This window comes from Cupressus sempervirens, chromosome 2, assembly GCF_028749045.1.
Source record: "Cupressus sempervirens isolate cs-2001-9-10 chromosome 2, ASM2874904v1, whole genome shotgun sequence".
In the NCBI taxonomy this organism is placed as follows: Eukaryota; Viridiplantae; Streptophyta; class Pinopsida; order Cupressales; family Cupressaceae; genus Cupressus; species Cupressus sempervirens.
Genome location: NC_143119.1, coordinates 671,545,442 through 671,561,406, shown reverse-complemented (window position 1 = coordinate 671,561,406; position 15,965 = coordinate 671,545,442). Strand labels below are relative to the sequence as shown.

The 15,965-nt window shown below is 35.3% G+C and overlaps 1 protein-coding gene across 28 annotated transcripts in view; it reads right to left on the bottom strand.

Annotated features, from left to right (window-relative positions):
- The window catches only part of LOC149575138 (pyridoxin (pyrodoxamine) 5'-phosphate oxidase), a 134,918-nt gene that overhangs the window by 54,318 nt on the left and 64,635 nt on the right, over window positions 1-15,965 (bottom strand). For all 28 annotated transcript variants that reach the window (XR_016360133.1, XR_016360130.1, XR_016360134.1 and 25 more), the window contains 2 exons: window positions 11,245-11,412; window positions 11,006-11,111 (listed from right to left, as the gene is read on the bottom strand). Coding sequence is in view for 17 of the 28 variants with exons in the window: in XM_089814993.1 (XP_089671119.1) it covers window positions 11,006-11,111; window positions 11,245-11,412 (274 nt within the window). In the remaining 11 variants the exon portion in view is untranslated. The remainder of the gene's footprint in view (window positions 1-11,005; window positions 11,112-11,244; window positions 11,413-15,965) is intronic.

Here is a 15,965-nt window from a genome sequence, read left to right as displayed (position 1 = left end):
GTAGATGTTTGTGGAGCTGGAGTCTACCGATCCGAAAGAGAGTTGTTTGGTTGATTAAGAGACTTGTTCGTGAAAGAAGATGGCATACCAAAGTTGAGGTGGAAGAGGTTGGTTTTGTTGATCAGATTGTGGAGTCTAATACAGAACTTGTAGAGCAGCTAGAGGTTGTTGTTGAAAATATTCCTAACCTTGTTGATGCTGGGACAGAGGATGGTTTTCATGATCAATTGGTTGGATCTGACATGGAAATTGCAGAGCACTTGGTCATGGATGATCTGGTTGCTGTTAGTGATGAGTTCTATATTGCAAAGCATCTTGTTGTAAGCAATGAGATTGCTGGGGTTGTGAGTTTGACATGTGTTGATGGAGATCTACATGTTGCTTCTAATGTGGAGTTTGTTGCTGCTGATGTAGATTCACTAGTCGCTGATGTGGATGAGGGTTTGTTGTTGAAGCATTATGTCCAGTTTGTTCCTGGGAGTGAGCATGCTGATTGGATGGTTGAGATTCTAGTGTTTGATAGCATGATGCAAATATGGATGATGTGTAGATTGGTTTTCTTGTCCTTGTTGGAGTGGAAGCCTTTGGTAAAGATGAAGTTGGTTGTTACTCTTTCTTTGGGCATCAAAGTGTGAAACACACTTTTCTATTTACCTAGGGAGTCTGATGTAGGAGCATCTTGGGTTTTCTTGGTGACTACTTTGGAGTTCATGGGAGGAGGCTCGAGAGTTGCTTTGGAGAGTTCTTGGACTGGTACTCGGTCAAGAAGGAATGGTGCTCGGCATGCTCTTGCACCTCGGCATGGTCTATGGGACTCGGCATGGTCTTTGGAGCACAGCATGGTTTGCGAGCTCAGCATGGTCTTTGGAGCTCGGCATGGTCTTTGGTTACTCGGCATGGTCTATGGAGCTCGGCCTTGCTTAGGAATTTGGTTCCTGTTGTAGGCCATATAACTAATTTTCCACAATGAGTTAAAGGATGAACATTTCAAGGATTTAGGAGGGCCTAGAGTACTAGCTATGGTTCGAAGCACGAGTTCTAATTCATTCGGAGCTAGGAGAAATCGTGATTTTACTTAGATATCGATTTTGGGCATTTAATTGTTGTTGCAGGCTGACTTGTGGCATTTAATTTATATATTTGTATTTAATTTGTGTTCTGGGCCGACTTGTGGCTTAGATTGGTATAAGTAGGGGTTGTGGGGAAGTCTTTAATTATTATTCATCCATCGTGGAGAAGAGGAGCTTGAAGAGCAAATTTGGAGAAGAGTTAGTAGCTGTGGCTTGGAAAACAAGGGGATTGCTTGGTGGGCTTGTGAGCACAAGTTGAGATCTTGCTTGGGGGTTTCTACCAGAGTGTGGATCTGGACTAGCTAGTGTTTGGATTGGATCTTGAGGGATCTTGCAGAACTATTACTTGCTTTGTATTTGGCCTTAACTGGGAAGACCTTACAGCCCGGCACATTGCATATAATCAGTTATATTTTATAAATATATTATTGTGATTTGGTATCAGATCTTGCATTATTGCTTCTTCTTGTTGTGTTTCCGCTGTGTGGTTTTATAGCTAGGGGCTAGGACATCTCCTTTGGGGATTCTCTTGCCTTGCACTGCGTCAAGTTCACAAGAACCCATCTCTCATGAGTGTTGAAGATTGATAGCTGCAGAAGCTATCTGTTATGTCAGCAGTAATGTCGATAATATTTTTTATGCTGCATCCTTCATTAGTGTGTATTCAATTCTCTGTTCTTAACAGCATATGGAAAGGTTGAATAGCGCTATTTAAACCAGATTACTGCAGGGGTATTGTGATCATTGTATTTTTGGCAGAAGTTTTGAACATTGTGGAGTGTTTTCTTAGTGAGCATATTATTGGGTCATGTGATATCTAGATAGATATCAGGTGACTGTTGGTGTTTTTGATTCATTATATCAGTTGGTGTTTTTGATGCATAGGATCTTTTAATTCATATTATTGGGTCATTGTGTGATATCTGGATAGACATCAGGTGACTATTGGTATTCTTGATAGTAGACTGTAATGCACAAGTTTTCTGGTTTGAATAGTGATCTATTTTATTGCAGGCAGAGAAGTAAGAGCATGGGACAGTGGTAGATGGTTCTTTAAAATTGCTTTTTGGTTCACGTTGTGACTTTCCTGTGTTTGTAGAGTCAACAAAAAATCCTTTTCACATAAATTGTTACAGTTACTCCCAGAAAATCACTGAATTTGTCCATCTTTGACAGTTATTAACTTCTGATTTGACAAATGACTTTTATGAATAACTTCTGGAAGATTCTCAATGAGACATTTCAATTGCAGTCTAGCAATGTCTATGCTGAGTATTGACTCAAAGGTACCCAAGATCACCCCTCAAATCCCGTGCCTAAGATTTTCCCTACCAATTTATTTCCTCCATTAATTTTGTCCTCTGTCTTTTAGGATATTGATATAATCTTCTTCCAATATGTCCAACTGCCCCTCTAGATTCACAAGAAGTTCAAAGCATTTGGTTGTTTTGATATTTGGATTTATAAAAGAAAAGTGAAATCTTAAGTCAACATGTGGCAAGACAAAAAACTATATTAGCCACATTTTCAAAAATCTAAAGCTAGATTACACCAAAACGTGAAAAATGCAAAAACTATCTGTATGCAATTTTCTAACAACATAAAAAATGACAATGGTTTACAATAAGTTAAACTCAACCATCATTAATATCATGTTAACAATTCTGAAGGAAATTAATATTACCAGGGAGCATGCAACTATTCAATTTGATATTTGGATATATAAAAGAAAAGTAAAACCTTAAGCCAACATGTCGAAAGACAAAAAACTATATTAGCCACATTTTCAAAAATCTAAAGCTGGATTACGCCAAAACATAAAAAAATGCAAGAACTATGTTTTGATATTTGGATATATAAAAGAAAAGTAAAACCTTAAGTCAACATGTGGCAAGACAAAAAACTATATTAGCCACATTTCCAAAAAACTAAAGTTGGATTACACCAAAACGTAAACAATGCAAAAACTATCTACATGCAAATTTCTAATAACATAAAAAATGACAATGGTTTACAATAAGTTAAAACTAAACCATCATTAATAGCATGTTAACAATTCTGAAGGAAATTAATATTACCAAGGAGAATGCAATGTAATGTCCCCATTTTTGCCAGCATTAGAGTTTTGGGGATTAGCCTATTATTGTGATCCTCATAGGCTAATTATTGTGGATGGAGGGTCTTCTAAGGCAGTGGCTTGGCTTGACTTGGGAGGGTCTTGTCTTCTCCACAATTCAGTAAGCTACAAGTTGGTCTTCGTTTGGCTCAAATTGGACTTTGTTTGGGCTTAGTTTTGTGTACTTACTATTTGTGGTAAGTTGGGTGGTAATTAAGATGGACCTTTTCTATTTTTGGAAAGTACATTTGGTCACATGGAGAAATAATAGGTACGACTCCTATTTCAAACGGCATATTTAAATGATGAGTATTTTGGGAGTTATTATATTTTTAGTGGCCAAATTATTATTAATTTATTAAATGGCTTATTATAAAGTTATAATTTAACTTTATAATTTCACTTCAGTTGAGAGTTGAGTTATCATTGGAAAGAGTCATTTATTAATTAGTTAAGCCAAGTCAAGTGAAAGAATCTAATGGAAGCTTCTAATTAATGTTGTGTGGTGAAGCTTTGTGAATGAAGTTACATTTTGGCAACAAAAAAGGTATCTAGAGGTTATAAATACAAGCCCATTTGTTGAAAAAAGCATGCTTGGATATTTCATTTTCTTTTGATGCCTTTGTGGCTTTTTCTAAGTTTTGATATTTTGTGGCCCTTGCTGAAGTATAAGGGTTGCGTTTAAGAAGTTCTTGGCAATTATGCTGAAGTATACAATTGGTCAACATCTCCTACTGTAAAAGTTGTAGCTAAGGAGAATATGTTAAACATATATAACCTGATAATCAACAGGCCTTGAAATGTGGTCACATTTATTCTTCTTATTCTAATTATCTATTGACAACTTTATATGCTCTACTTGCTCTCCTATTATGAGACGGCACCTTTTCCATATTAATCTGATATTAACACTAACCTAACACAATGTGTTAGTTAGTGACTAATTAAATTAAACTTGAAATCACTGGTTCATGAGGAGGCATAATTAAAGTTGTATAAGGAAAAGACATGACCTTTGAGTCTGACGTCTTTTGTCTAGATATTTAGAAGGATGGTGATGCAGTTCTGAAGGACACAAACAAAATTAAGTCTGCTCCTTCTAGCATCTATATCCAGTAAATTAAATCAAAGATATTTTCAATCAATATCACAGTAAATTAATTATTCTTTCTTGCATCAGTATTGGAGAAGTACAAAAGTTCTGATTATAAATATAGGTATCAAACATCCTCAATATTCAGAGAACTTAGAAGACTGTTCTTAGCATTCAAAGACCAAAATAAAAGTCTGATGAAAATTCAGAAGTTGCAGAATCTTTACATTGTATCAGAGCCAAATTATCAAATCTAGGGCTCTGCAAAATTCAGTTATCAGACTTCATATATGTTTAGTAGCTTTCTCCTATCTTCAATGGCATACACAATCAGACCCGAGGACAGGTTTGATGGGAAAGAACACTTCGAAGCTTGAAAATTCAGAATCTTGATGATTCTTGAAGAGAACAATGTTAAACAACTCGTTGATGGAGCATCCAAACAACCCCCAGTTGAACCTCACAAATCTATATGGAGCAAAGGAAATAGAAAAGCTATTCAAATCATCTTGGATGGAGTTAAAAATGATATTGTGCCTATGCTTACAAAACATCAAACTGCCTTTGATATGATGAATGCATATGAAGTAAACAATGCAACCAGGGTTCTTGCACTAAAAAGGCAACTAAATCACATTCAGATAAAGAAAGGAGAATCGATAAATTCTTATTTCCTAAGAGTTGCCGGCATTAGAGATGTACTATCAAGCATAGGAACCATCATTAGTGACACAAAATTAACACTTATGGCTATAGATGGATTGTCAGATTCATGGGAGACATTCGCACAAGGAATAAGAGCCAAAGATCAGCTTCTGGACTTTAACAGACTCAAGAATGATTGTCTTCAAGAGGAATCCAGAAAACTAAAGAAAGGAGGGAAACCAAAAGTAGCAGATGAAGAACTTCACATTCTTAATACAAATTCCTATAAAGGCAAGAAGAAGCATTTCAAGAAGAAAAAGGGAAATCAAAAGAATAGAAAGCCCAAGAAAGATCTATCTAAAATAAAGTGTTTCAAATGAGAAAAATTTGGACATTATAGATCTAATTGTCCTGAAAACTCCATACAACAAGCAAATTGTACAAATGTCATTAGAGAAGAAGATACTTATGATCCTGAGAACCGTGTTTTGTATTTCTCTCTATCAAATGAAATTTCAAATAAAGCATGAGTAATTGATAGTAGATCTTCTAGACATATAACGGGATACAAAGAAACTCTAGATTCTTTACCAGAGAAGGTTAACGCTGAAGTTACCAATGGTGATAACTCAGCACACTCCGTTGAAGGAATTGAAAATTGTACTTTGAAACTAAAATCGAGAAATACTCTTCTTCTTAAAAGTGTACTCTATGTACCAGGGATTAAAAGAAACCTAATCTCAATTACAACACTTGAAGATGATGGACACAATGTTGCATTTGTGGATGGCAAAGTATGAACTTGGGCTAAGAACTCTTCCATCAAGAAAGAAAAGTTAATTGGTCAAAGAAAGGGATATTTGTATGAGTTGAATACAGAATCTAGTCAATCCATTCAAGCCCTAGTTCACGAAGCTAAAGATTCAAATGAAATATGGCATAGAAGAATAGGGCATCTAAATTTTAAAACTTTATCAACTATGGAAAAGATGGCTACTGGATTACCCAAATTAAATAAAGACCACCCTAGTATTTGCAAAGGGTGTGTTCTGGGTAAAAGCACCAAAAGTCCCTTTCATGATAGTACTAGGAAAACAAATAATGCACTAAAATTAATTCATTCAGATTTATGTGGACCTATGTCTGTTCCTTCTCTTGGAGGATTCTAGTATTATATCTTGTTCATAGATGACTTCTCTAGGAAAACATGGATTTACTTTTTAAAATGCAAGGAATTAGAAGAAATTCTACAAAGATTTAAAAAATTCAAAGCATTAACTGAAAATCTTTCAGGATATAAAATTAAAACCCTTAATACTGATAACGAAGGAGAATATATCTCAGACTTGTTTAAAAGGTTTTGTAAAGAATCAAAGATTAAGAGGGAGTACACTATTCCTTATAACCCAGAGCAAAACGGGGTAGCAGAAAGAAAGAATAGGACAATTATGGAAGCTGCTAGGGCTATGATTTTTGACCAAAACCTAAAATATTATCTTTGGGCAGAAGCCTCTTGTACTGCTATATATATTCAAAATAAAAGCCCTCAATCCTATCTTAAAGATAAAACCCCTAAAGAAGTTACTAAAGTAAAACCCAATATAAGTTATCTTAGAATTTTTGGATGTCCTGTATATATCCATGTTCCAAAAGAAAAGAGAACCAAGTTAGAACCCTCTAGGAGGAAAGGTATTTTTGTAGGGTATAGTGAAACTTCTAAAGCATATAGGATTTTCATACCTAGACAAAAAACTATTGAACTTAGCAAAGATATAATCTTTGAAGAAGATCTTGCATTCAAAAGAGCCATAAGTTCTGATGAACCTTCTGCTTTATCTAGTTCGGAAAGAAATAGTGAATCTGGGTCCTAGAGGGAGAACTTAGAAGAAATCGAAGATGAAATTCAAAATATGAACCTTGAAAAAATTCAAAGAAAAGACTACTTTGAGCCATTAAAACAGTTGAAGCCACTCGAGATTTTGCTACACCTTCCAGAACAGTCAGAGAAAGCAAAAGACCTAAAAGATTCTCTGGTTATACAGCTAACATAAGTGATTTATCCAAAACAAAGCCAACCAATCCCTCTGATGCTATTAAACATACAGCTTGGAAAGAAGCTATGACAAAAGAATACCAATCTATCATGAAAAATGATGTTTGGGAAATTGTTCCAAGACCTAAAGGAAAATCTGTTGCTTCTTCCAGCTGGATATTTAAATAAAGCATACTGTTGATAGTAGTATTGAGAAGTATAAAGCCAGATTTGTAGCCAAAGGATTTTCTTAGAAAGAAGGGATTGATTATGAAGAAACCTTTGATCTTGTTGCCAGATATACCTCCATAAGAGTAGTCTTAGCAATTGTTGCATCAAAGGGATGGAAGGTACATTAGATGGATGTGAAAACAGCATTCCTAAATGGAAAGATTTCAGAAGAAGTATATCTGGAGCAACTTGAAGGATTTGAAACTCATGATCTTAACGCTTTTGTTTGCAGGCTCAAGAAAGCTCTCCATGGGCTTAAACAGGCTCCTAGGGCCTAGTATGAAAGAGTTGATAAGTATCTCACCAACTTAGGATTCTCCAAGAATGAAGCTGATCCAAATTTATATTATAAAAGAGATAAAGATGATATGGTAATTCTGATACTGTATGTTGATGATCTACTAATAACAGGTGATGATCATCATAGATCAGTGCAAGAAAGATCTAACTAGAGAATTTGAGATGAAAGATTTGGGACTCCTTCATTACTTCCTAGGACTGGAAGTACAGCAGAATTCTAACAGTATCATACTAAATCAAGGGAAGTATACATCAGATATTTTAAAGAGATTTGGAATGTGGAATTGCAAACCTATGTCTTCTCCAATGGAGACTAATCTACATAAACTTAAGGAAGCAGCTGCAGAATCACCATCCATAGATTCTACTCTCTACAGACAGATGATTGGGCCTCTTATGTACTTAGTAAATATAAGACCAGATATTTGCTATGCAATTAATGCCTTAAGTCAATTTATGTGTGAACCAAAAGAGATTCACCTAGTCACAGTTAAACACATTATGAGATACTTACAAGGCACTCTTAATCTCAGACTCAAATATGAGAAAGTTGCTCTAGACTTACATGGATTCACTGATTCAGATTGGGGTGGAAGTGTTAAAGACAGGAAAAGTACTTCAAGATGTTGTTTCAGTTTGGGATCAGCAATTATATCTTGGATATGTAGAAAGCAATCTTCAGTAGCATAGAGTTCCACAGAAGTCGAATACATTGCAGCAGCGATGGCCTCCCAGGAAGCAATATGGCTGAGGAAGTTACTTGTGGGATTATTTGGGCAAGCTATGAATCCCATGATTATTCATTGTGATAATCAAAGTTTCATCAAGCTCTCAATGAATCCAGTTTTCCATGACAAGTCCAAGCATATTGAAATTCCTTACCATTATGTAAGAGATATGGTGGACAGAAATTCTAAAAAATTGGAATACATTTGCACTACAGATCAAACAGCAAACATACTCACCAAACCTCTATCTAGAGTGAAGATAGAACACTTCAAGAGGAGACTTGGTATGGTTGAGTTGTAATCCATTTGTACTCTCTTGATTATTAATAAAATAATTTTATTTGTCAGGCTATTGACTATTATGGGCCCCGCCATTTGTATTCATTTGTATTTATTATTTTAAGAGGTGACAATCTCTAAAAAATAATAAACACTTGTATAAAACATTATGAGAGGTGATGATCTCTTAGATAATGTGCTAAACAGTAGAAATCTACTATAAGATCTAGATGAGTTCAAGATCATATTGTGATGTAGACATTGCTATGTTTACAAGTCACAAGTTGGATAAAGGGAGAATTTTAGTATTCTCCGAGGTTATCCTGTTTTCTAGTAGATCTTAAACTCAGGATCTTGTTGTGATATAGAAATATCAGTTATCAGTTTCTATGAGTCAAAACTTGGATAAATGACGAACTTAAATCACTCTTCAAATTTATCCTGTACCTTATCACTAGTAGCAGTGATCTGTCATATCACAGGTTAAGTAATATGACATTGTATTACGTGTTCTATGATATCACATACTGAGAAGATTCAGACAGATATAGAGTATTAGTTCTTGCTTATACATCTGTATTGATGTTGCTAGATATAATATCTCTCTGTATGATTATCAAGTTAAGAGGGAGCGTTAAATATATATAACCTGATAATCAACAGGCCTGGAAATGCAGTCGCATTTATTCTTCTTATTCTAATTATCTACTGACGACTTTATATGCTCTCCTTGCTCTCCTATTATGAGACGGCACCTTTTCCATATTAATCTGATATTAACACTAACCTAACACAATGTGTTAGTTGGGCGGGGGCCCTAGCTAGGTTGGCTAAATCTTCCCTGTTGCAAGGGGTTGGTCACGGGTTCTAGTCTCCCCCGTCCTCGTGGTACTGGTGGGCGTGTTGCACCAGCGTTACCGGTCACGTTAAAAAGTTTACCAGCCGCACTGCAGTTTATAGAGGGGCCGTGTTGCACCAATTCCTGCAGTCTAAAAAAAAAAAAAAAAAAAAAAAACACAATGTGTTAGTTAGTGACTAATTAGATTAAACTTGAAATCGCCGGTTCATGAGGAGGCATAATTAAAGTAGTATAAGGAAAAGACATGACCTTTGAGTCTGACATCTTTTGTCTAGATATTTAGAAGGATGGTGATGCAGTTCTGGAGGACACACAAACAAAATTAAGTCTGCTCCTTCTAGCATCTATATCCAGTAAATTAAATCATAAATATTTTCAGTCAATATCACAGCAAAGTAATTATTCTTTCTTGCATCAGTATTGGAGAAGTACAGAAGTTCTGATTATAAATATAGGTATCAAACATCCTCAATATTCAGAGAACTTAGAAGACTGTTCTTAGCATTCAAAGGCCAAAATAAAAATCTGATCAAAATTCAGAAATTGCAGAATCTTTACAGAATAATCTTGATTATTATATACTCATTGAAGCATCTGGCTAAGGGTTCGTAATTTTAGAATTGAGCATTGATCCTGCAACTGAGGTATTGTGGATCGATTTCTTAAGGTTTGCATCATCCATTTCTGTCATTACTGTTGCTTGGAAGAAAGTGTGTGAAATTCTAAGATGAAATTTGATCCAATGCTGATGTAAATTGAATTGAGAGATAAATATGGAGTAGTTCAGTTTTTTTTAAGTTACATGACATGGTAAATCTAATGCAAATCTATCATTGCCATTGAATTGAGCTTGGTCATCATCTGTGTTGTTCAAAAATTGCCTAATCTTGGTCAATGTGATTTAGTCAACCTTGGAGTTCTTTTCAGTAGTATTGGCATTGTATGCTAAATGTTTTGATGTAATGTCAAAAGTCAGAAATATTAGTATCTGTTAAAGCTATAGCCAGGCAGGGTTATTACATGCAACTATTCAGTTTATTAATGATGCAGCAGCAATAATCAGTGTTAACGGCATATTATGTCTCCTGGTGAGCCATTGTGGCATAACCTGTTGGATATTTTAACAACTACAATTTCTAGTCTGAGTTGGTGACATCAATGACAACTATGGTGTTAGCCCACTTTCTGTCACTCAAATTCTGCTATTCTTATAATCAGTTATTGCAAAGGTTCAGATGAGCTATTTTTGTGTGCCTCCCTTATATTCTACTATACTCTGGCATCTTGATCTTTTGCAGCCATAAGGAAACTCCAGTAAAGGAATAAGTACCATGTCCCTGTTTCCACATCCATATCATCTGCCAACTATATTATAATGTGATAGAGCCATATCATCATTCATTAATTTACATACCCTTATCTGAATGATGTTCACATTACCATAACAATAGCCCTTCCCCACTGTACCCAGGGGACTGATTTATCCATTACTGAGAGTTAACTCTGTTAAAGAGTTTATAACTTTATATGCAACTGTCAACTTAACAAGATAACATGGAGATGAAAAATAGACTAGATGTTATAGTGTATTTCCAAACTGTCGTTGCTAAATATAACTCCAGGAAGAAAAAATGGTAAGTGGACAGCCTTACCATGGAATGAGAACCCAAACATAGCATCCACAATAATGTCAAAATCACTGGCCAATTCTGTTGGTAAACCATCTGGTAGCAAGAATGGAACAGCAAGTGCCTCAAGCTATAAAACACAAGAAAACGGTATAAGATTCTTTAAAAAAATGATTGCAGATCTTCTCTTATCATAAGCTTATAATTTCATTGAATGAACTGTCAATAACTTTTTTGGGAACTACATCTAAGAGAAAATGTACCTGAGTAACAAGTCCATGGTAAAGAGGCTTATCAGTGCGTTTGGGATAGCAAACAAATGGCATGTATCCAAAATGACAAAGGTGGCGTGCAGCCACCAACCCATCGCCACCATTGTTGCCAGGGCCACAAATAATTAGCACTCTATTATACTCATTTGGTTTGTAAACCTAAGTGCAGCCAGCAAAGATATTAAAAAATATAAGGCATCATATCAGTTATTTTACATATTTTAGTAGGCAAAAAAAATTATTAACACAGAATTAAACTGATACAAACAACATAGTCATAAACACTCTTAAGATTCAATATTTCATCTAGAGTCTGCAATCAAGAATATCTTTGCCACAGAATCATATATCCTAGGTGATCATTTAGCAAATAAAAACATTGCTATGCTAGAATGGAGCAAATCCTAAAGCTAGAAAGAGATGAGATTATTTATTTTCTTTCAATATTTTTCCTCTCAAATTTCCTAGACTAGTCCATCACTATAAATTTGTCAATTTAGCAAGATTATTTTTAGCTCAGAATCTCCGTTGGGAGCTATCATAGATCAGAGGACCTCTGTAGAGAAGAATTTTTCAGTCTTCCTGCTGTTACTAGCTTCAAACGTGTAAATGTACTAGTAAACTTTAAATCAGACTGACATTATTTGCAGATGGATGGAGTTCAGAATTTATATGTATCAAACAGATATTCAGAATTGAGAGATAATCACTGATGATTTTATCGCAGGTATAAGACAGCAGTATAATTTGCAGAAATAAAACTATTAATGTTTTCAATGGTTCTTATCTCGTGTTTTATCCATATGTATAGCCCTACCAAAGGGCGGTCATGTCTGATTGGTGTTTTATCCATATGTATAGCCCTACCAAAGGGCGGTCATGTCTGATTGGTCTAAAGCGACATGATGGTTCGATTAGGATTATCCCCAAAAGCCCTGATCCTAATCGGGTGATTGTAATTAACCAATTAATAAACACCGATCTCATTAGTGTTGTTTGGATACCAAATCATTACTAATCTGTATAAAGCAAAGATCATAGAGTCGATCAATGCTTGATCGATTTGGCAAGTAATACTCAATTTCAAGAGATAATTACAGATTTCATACTTAGCATGGTATGCACAGTCAGGTGGAGTTCGTTGATGGTAAGGATAATAACTTTGTTAATATATGTGTGTGTATGCATGTATATCAGTTCACATGGTGAACTGGTATACATGCATGCACACACAGTTAACAGATTAATCCTTTCATACTGACCGACGATACCATTTCTTTAACATATCTGTTCTGTATTATTTCCTAAGCTACAAACAGCACATGTCAATGCTGATTACCTCTAATGGTACCAGAAGTGCCTATCTTATGTATAAAATACTCATAGATTTGTAGTATTTAAATGTCTTTTAAAAAACAAAAAACTACTTCGACGTCAATTTTTCTAACTAAAATGCCATGACAGATATCCATTAATTGTTCAATATTAAAATACTAATTCAGGAATCAGAAGTTTGTCTTCATAAGGATTATCATTATCATGACTATCATTGGCTTTAAATGGTGTAGGTAGACTAGAAGAGTCACAAGAATTAAGGGTCACTAGAAGTTGCATTATAGGTATGTTGGCTATCTGAATTCCTCAAAAAATGAAGATAGTTGGGATACACAAGTATCCAAATCAGCATGTTATGGCTCTACATCCTACAACTCCATTTCCCCTTCCTTGTAATCATTTTGTTTGTACAAAATAAGGCAAAAATTGGAATTAATGTTAACAAATTGCTCTAATTTTTTGATGTCATTCAGTTGCAGTTAGTGGATGGAGTGTATATTCCAATTGACAACCAATTGAAACAAAATTATAGAGTTAGAGCTATGAAATAAATAAAACTTTAAACCTGAAAATACTGTTACTCAAATTTAAAGAGTTTTAGATTAAAATTCTGTAACTTACTTGCAATAAAAGATTGATTGCACAAGATCATAGATTTTGGAATGTCTGGCCATGCATATACCATCACTTGTGAGCATTCTTCTCATATTTTTCACGAAGGGTGGAAATCCTCTGACCATCGGAGTGTACAAAATCAACAAATCCATTCATGACTACATCCTCCAAATCTCTACACGTGACCCTCTTGGTGAAGAAATGATCTTAATTCTATAATATTTTGAAATCAATGCAAGGTAAGATGTAGTGGAGCAGTCAATTTGCTCGATTGCCCAACAAAAACTATTTGCACATAGTTCAAAAAAGTTTCTTTAGGATCTTGCTCGCTTATTTATGATTCTTTATCTTCTCAATCATTGGGTTGATGCCACCAAATACCTTTACCAAACATGTCTTATTCGTGTCAATGGAGCATGTATTATTTTTTTAGTGCACTCAGAATGATACTTTTTGATGCCTCCATCTCCAATATAACTTGTATTAATACCTTTACTTTCATATATCAGCCCAAGGAGAAAATCGACCTACCACACGATTGACTAGGATGTACTAGAGCTGATATGAAATTTATTTGAGCATTTATTAATATTTTTAAATTTTTTATTTGGTTAATACTTTATTATTTATTTTATAAAACTAGCAAATAGAAAGGGGTGTTAAACAGCACCCCCACATGATTGGCTGGCAGACCCAACCTAGATCGAGGTCATCACAGCCCTCCCATTCTAGAATTGCTTGGCCTCAAGCAGTTTCATACTTGGATGTTCAAATATCTATACACTCTCCCAAATTGCATCCTCAAGAAGAAGATTCTTCCACTTCACTAAATATTTAGAAATAATCTTATTCCTCGACATCCTTTCACTCACATCCAACACAGTTTCAAGTTCTAGGATCAATTTGCCCTGATCATCAATCGGTGGCAGCTGTTGTGAAGGGCAGATCTTCTGTCTAAAAGCTTTCTTAAGACACAAAATATAAAATATACTATGAATTCCACTATTAGCTGGAAGTTCTAGCTAAAAAGCTGCCTCACCAGTCTTCCTCAATACATCATAGGGTCCATAAAATCATTGCTTTAGCTTCTCAGCTCCAACTCCCTTTGTTCGAAGATTTCCTGTGGGATCACAACCTCAAGAACATATCACCAAACTCAACAACTCTCTTAGTTTGGTGTCTGTCAACATATAGCTTTTGCTAGTTTTGAGTCTACTGCGGATTTTCCTTGAGAGTTTTCAAGATGCCCATACTCTGTTGAACATCCTTGGCTCTTGGAATTCTACTATCCATAAGGATTGAATCCACAAATGAAGTGGCATCATAACCATAAAGGTAAGGGAGCCATACCAATTGACATGTGATGTGCATTGTCGTAGCAACATTCCCTAAAATGCAGCCACCAGACCGAAGTTGTTCGCTACCCTATAATGTAGTTTCTTAAGTAGCCCTCTATCCATTTGTTCATGATCTTGGTCTGCCCATCAGTTTTGGATGATAGATAACTTGGTGTTAACTTAGTAGCTGTCAATCGAAAGAGTTCTTGCCAAGACAAGCTGAACAACTTTCTATCCCTGTCCCTTATAATGTTATTTGGCAAACTATGAAGTCTGAAACTTTTCTAAAAAATAAATTCACCATTTGTGTGGCTTCATATTCTGAAGAAATTGCCAGAAAATTAGCATATTTATTGAGCCTAACGACCACATATATACAATACTTACCTTGTAATTTTGACAACCCCATAATAAAATCCATTGATATGCTCTCCAATTTCTGATTTGGAATGGTTAGGGGCTGCAATAACCAGCTAGAAAAACATAATCTGTTTTGTTTTGTTGGCATTCCATTTTGTAGTGCGTGATAAAGTGATATTGTAATTAACCTTTAGTTTGGCTTTGTTGGGATGGGTAGTTAGTGTAATGTCCCCATTTTTAGCAAGTTCCTATAGTTGGCCAGGTCAGTTCACCATTGCGACCCTCATGAGCTAACAGTGGGATTTGAGGGTCTCAATTGTGTGGTTATAGGCTTCCCAGCAGCCTAGGGTGTGTTTTGGCTCTGTTTGAGGAACTTACTATTTATAGTAAGTCAATCTGTTGGTTTCGATGAGCTTAGTTGAGTTAGAGGAGTTGGAGGATGCTGTTAGTTTTTATTTCGGGCTTCCAGTTTGAGCTCTAAGAATCTTGGAGGGAGCGTCTATTTATAGTAAGTCACCCCGTCATGTTCATTCATCATCTTTCATCATCAGGATCACTTTGGTGTTGTAAGATTTTGATTCTAATGCCTCTTCAGTTGTTTTCGCAAGACGGGTGAACTATTATTATTATTCATATAAATATGTTGAAGTTGTTATTTTTGATAGTGTTGTTGATTGGTCACCTCAGTATCATAGCTCATTGGAACCGGGACGAAAAGTTTTAAATCATGGGAACAAGAAACAGTGGCCTTACGTGTCAAAATTTTACATTATGGTGGAAAAGGTCATTTTCGAAGCCAAAAGCAATTAATAAATCAAATTACAATGGCACTTTATTATATTTTAATGTTGTGTGTGGGAAGTTTCTTAAGTGAAGTTCATTTGGGAAACTTTGTGCCATTTGGAGATTATAAATATGAGCCCATTTGATGAGTAAAGCATCCAATTATTTGATTATTTTATTTTTCTCTTGTTGTCTTTGTGACATTTCTGAGTCTGAAGTTTGTGCCCTTGCTGAAGTATAAGGATTTGGGATCTACAGCTAAAGTATTGTAGATTTAATTCT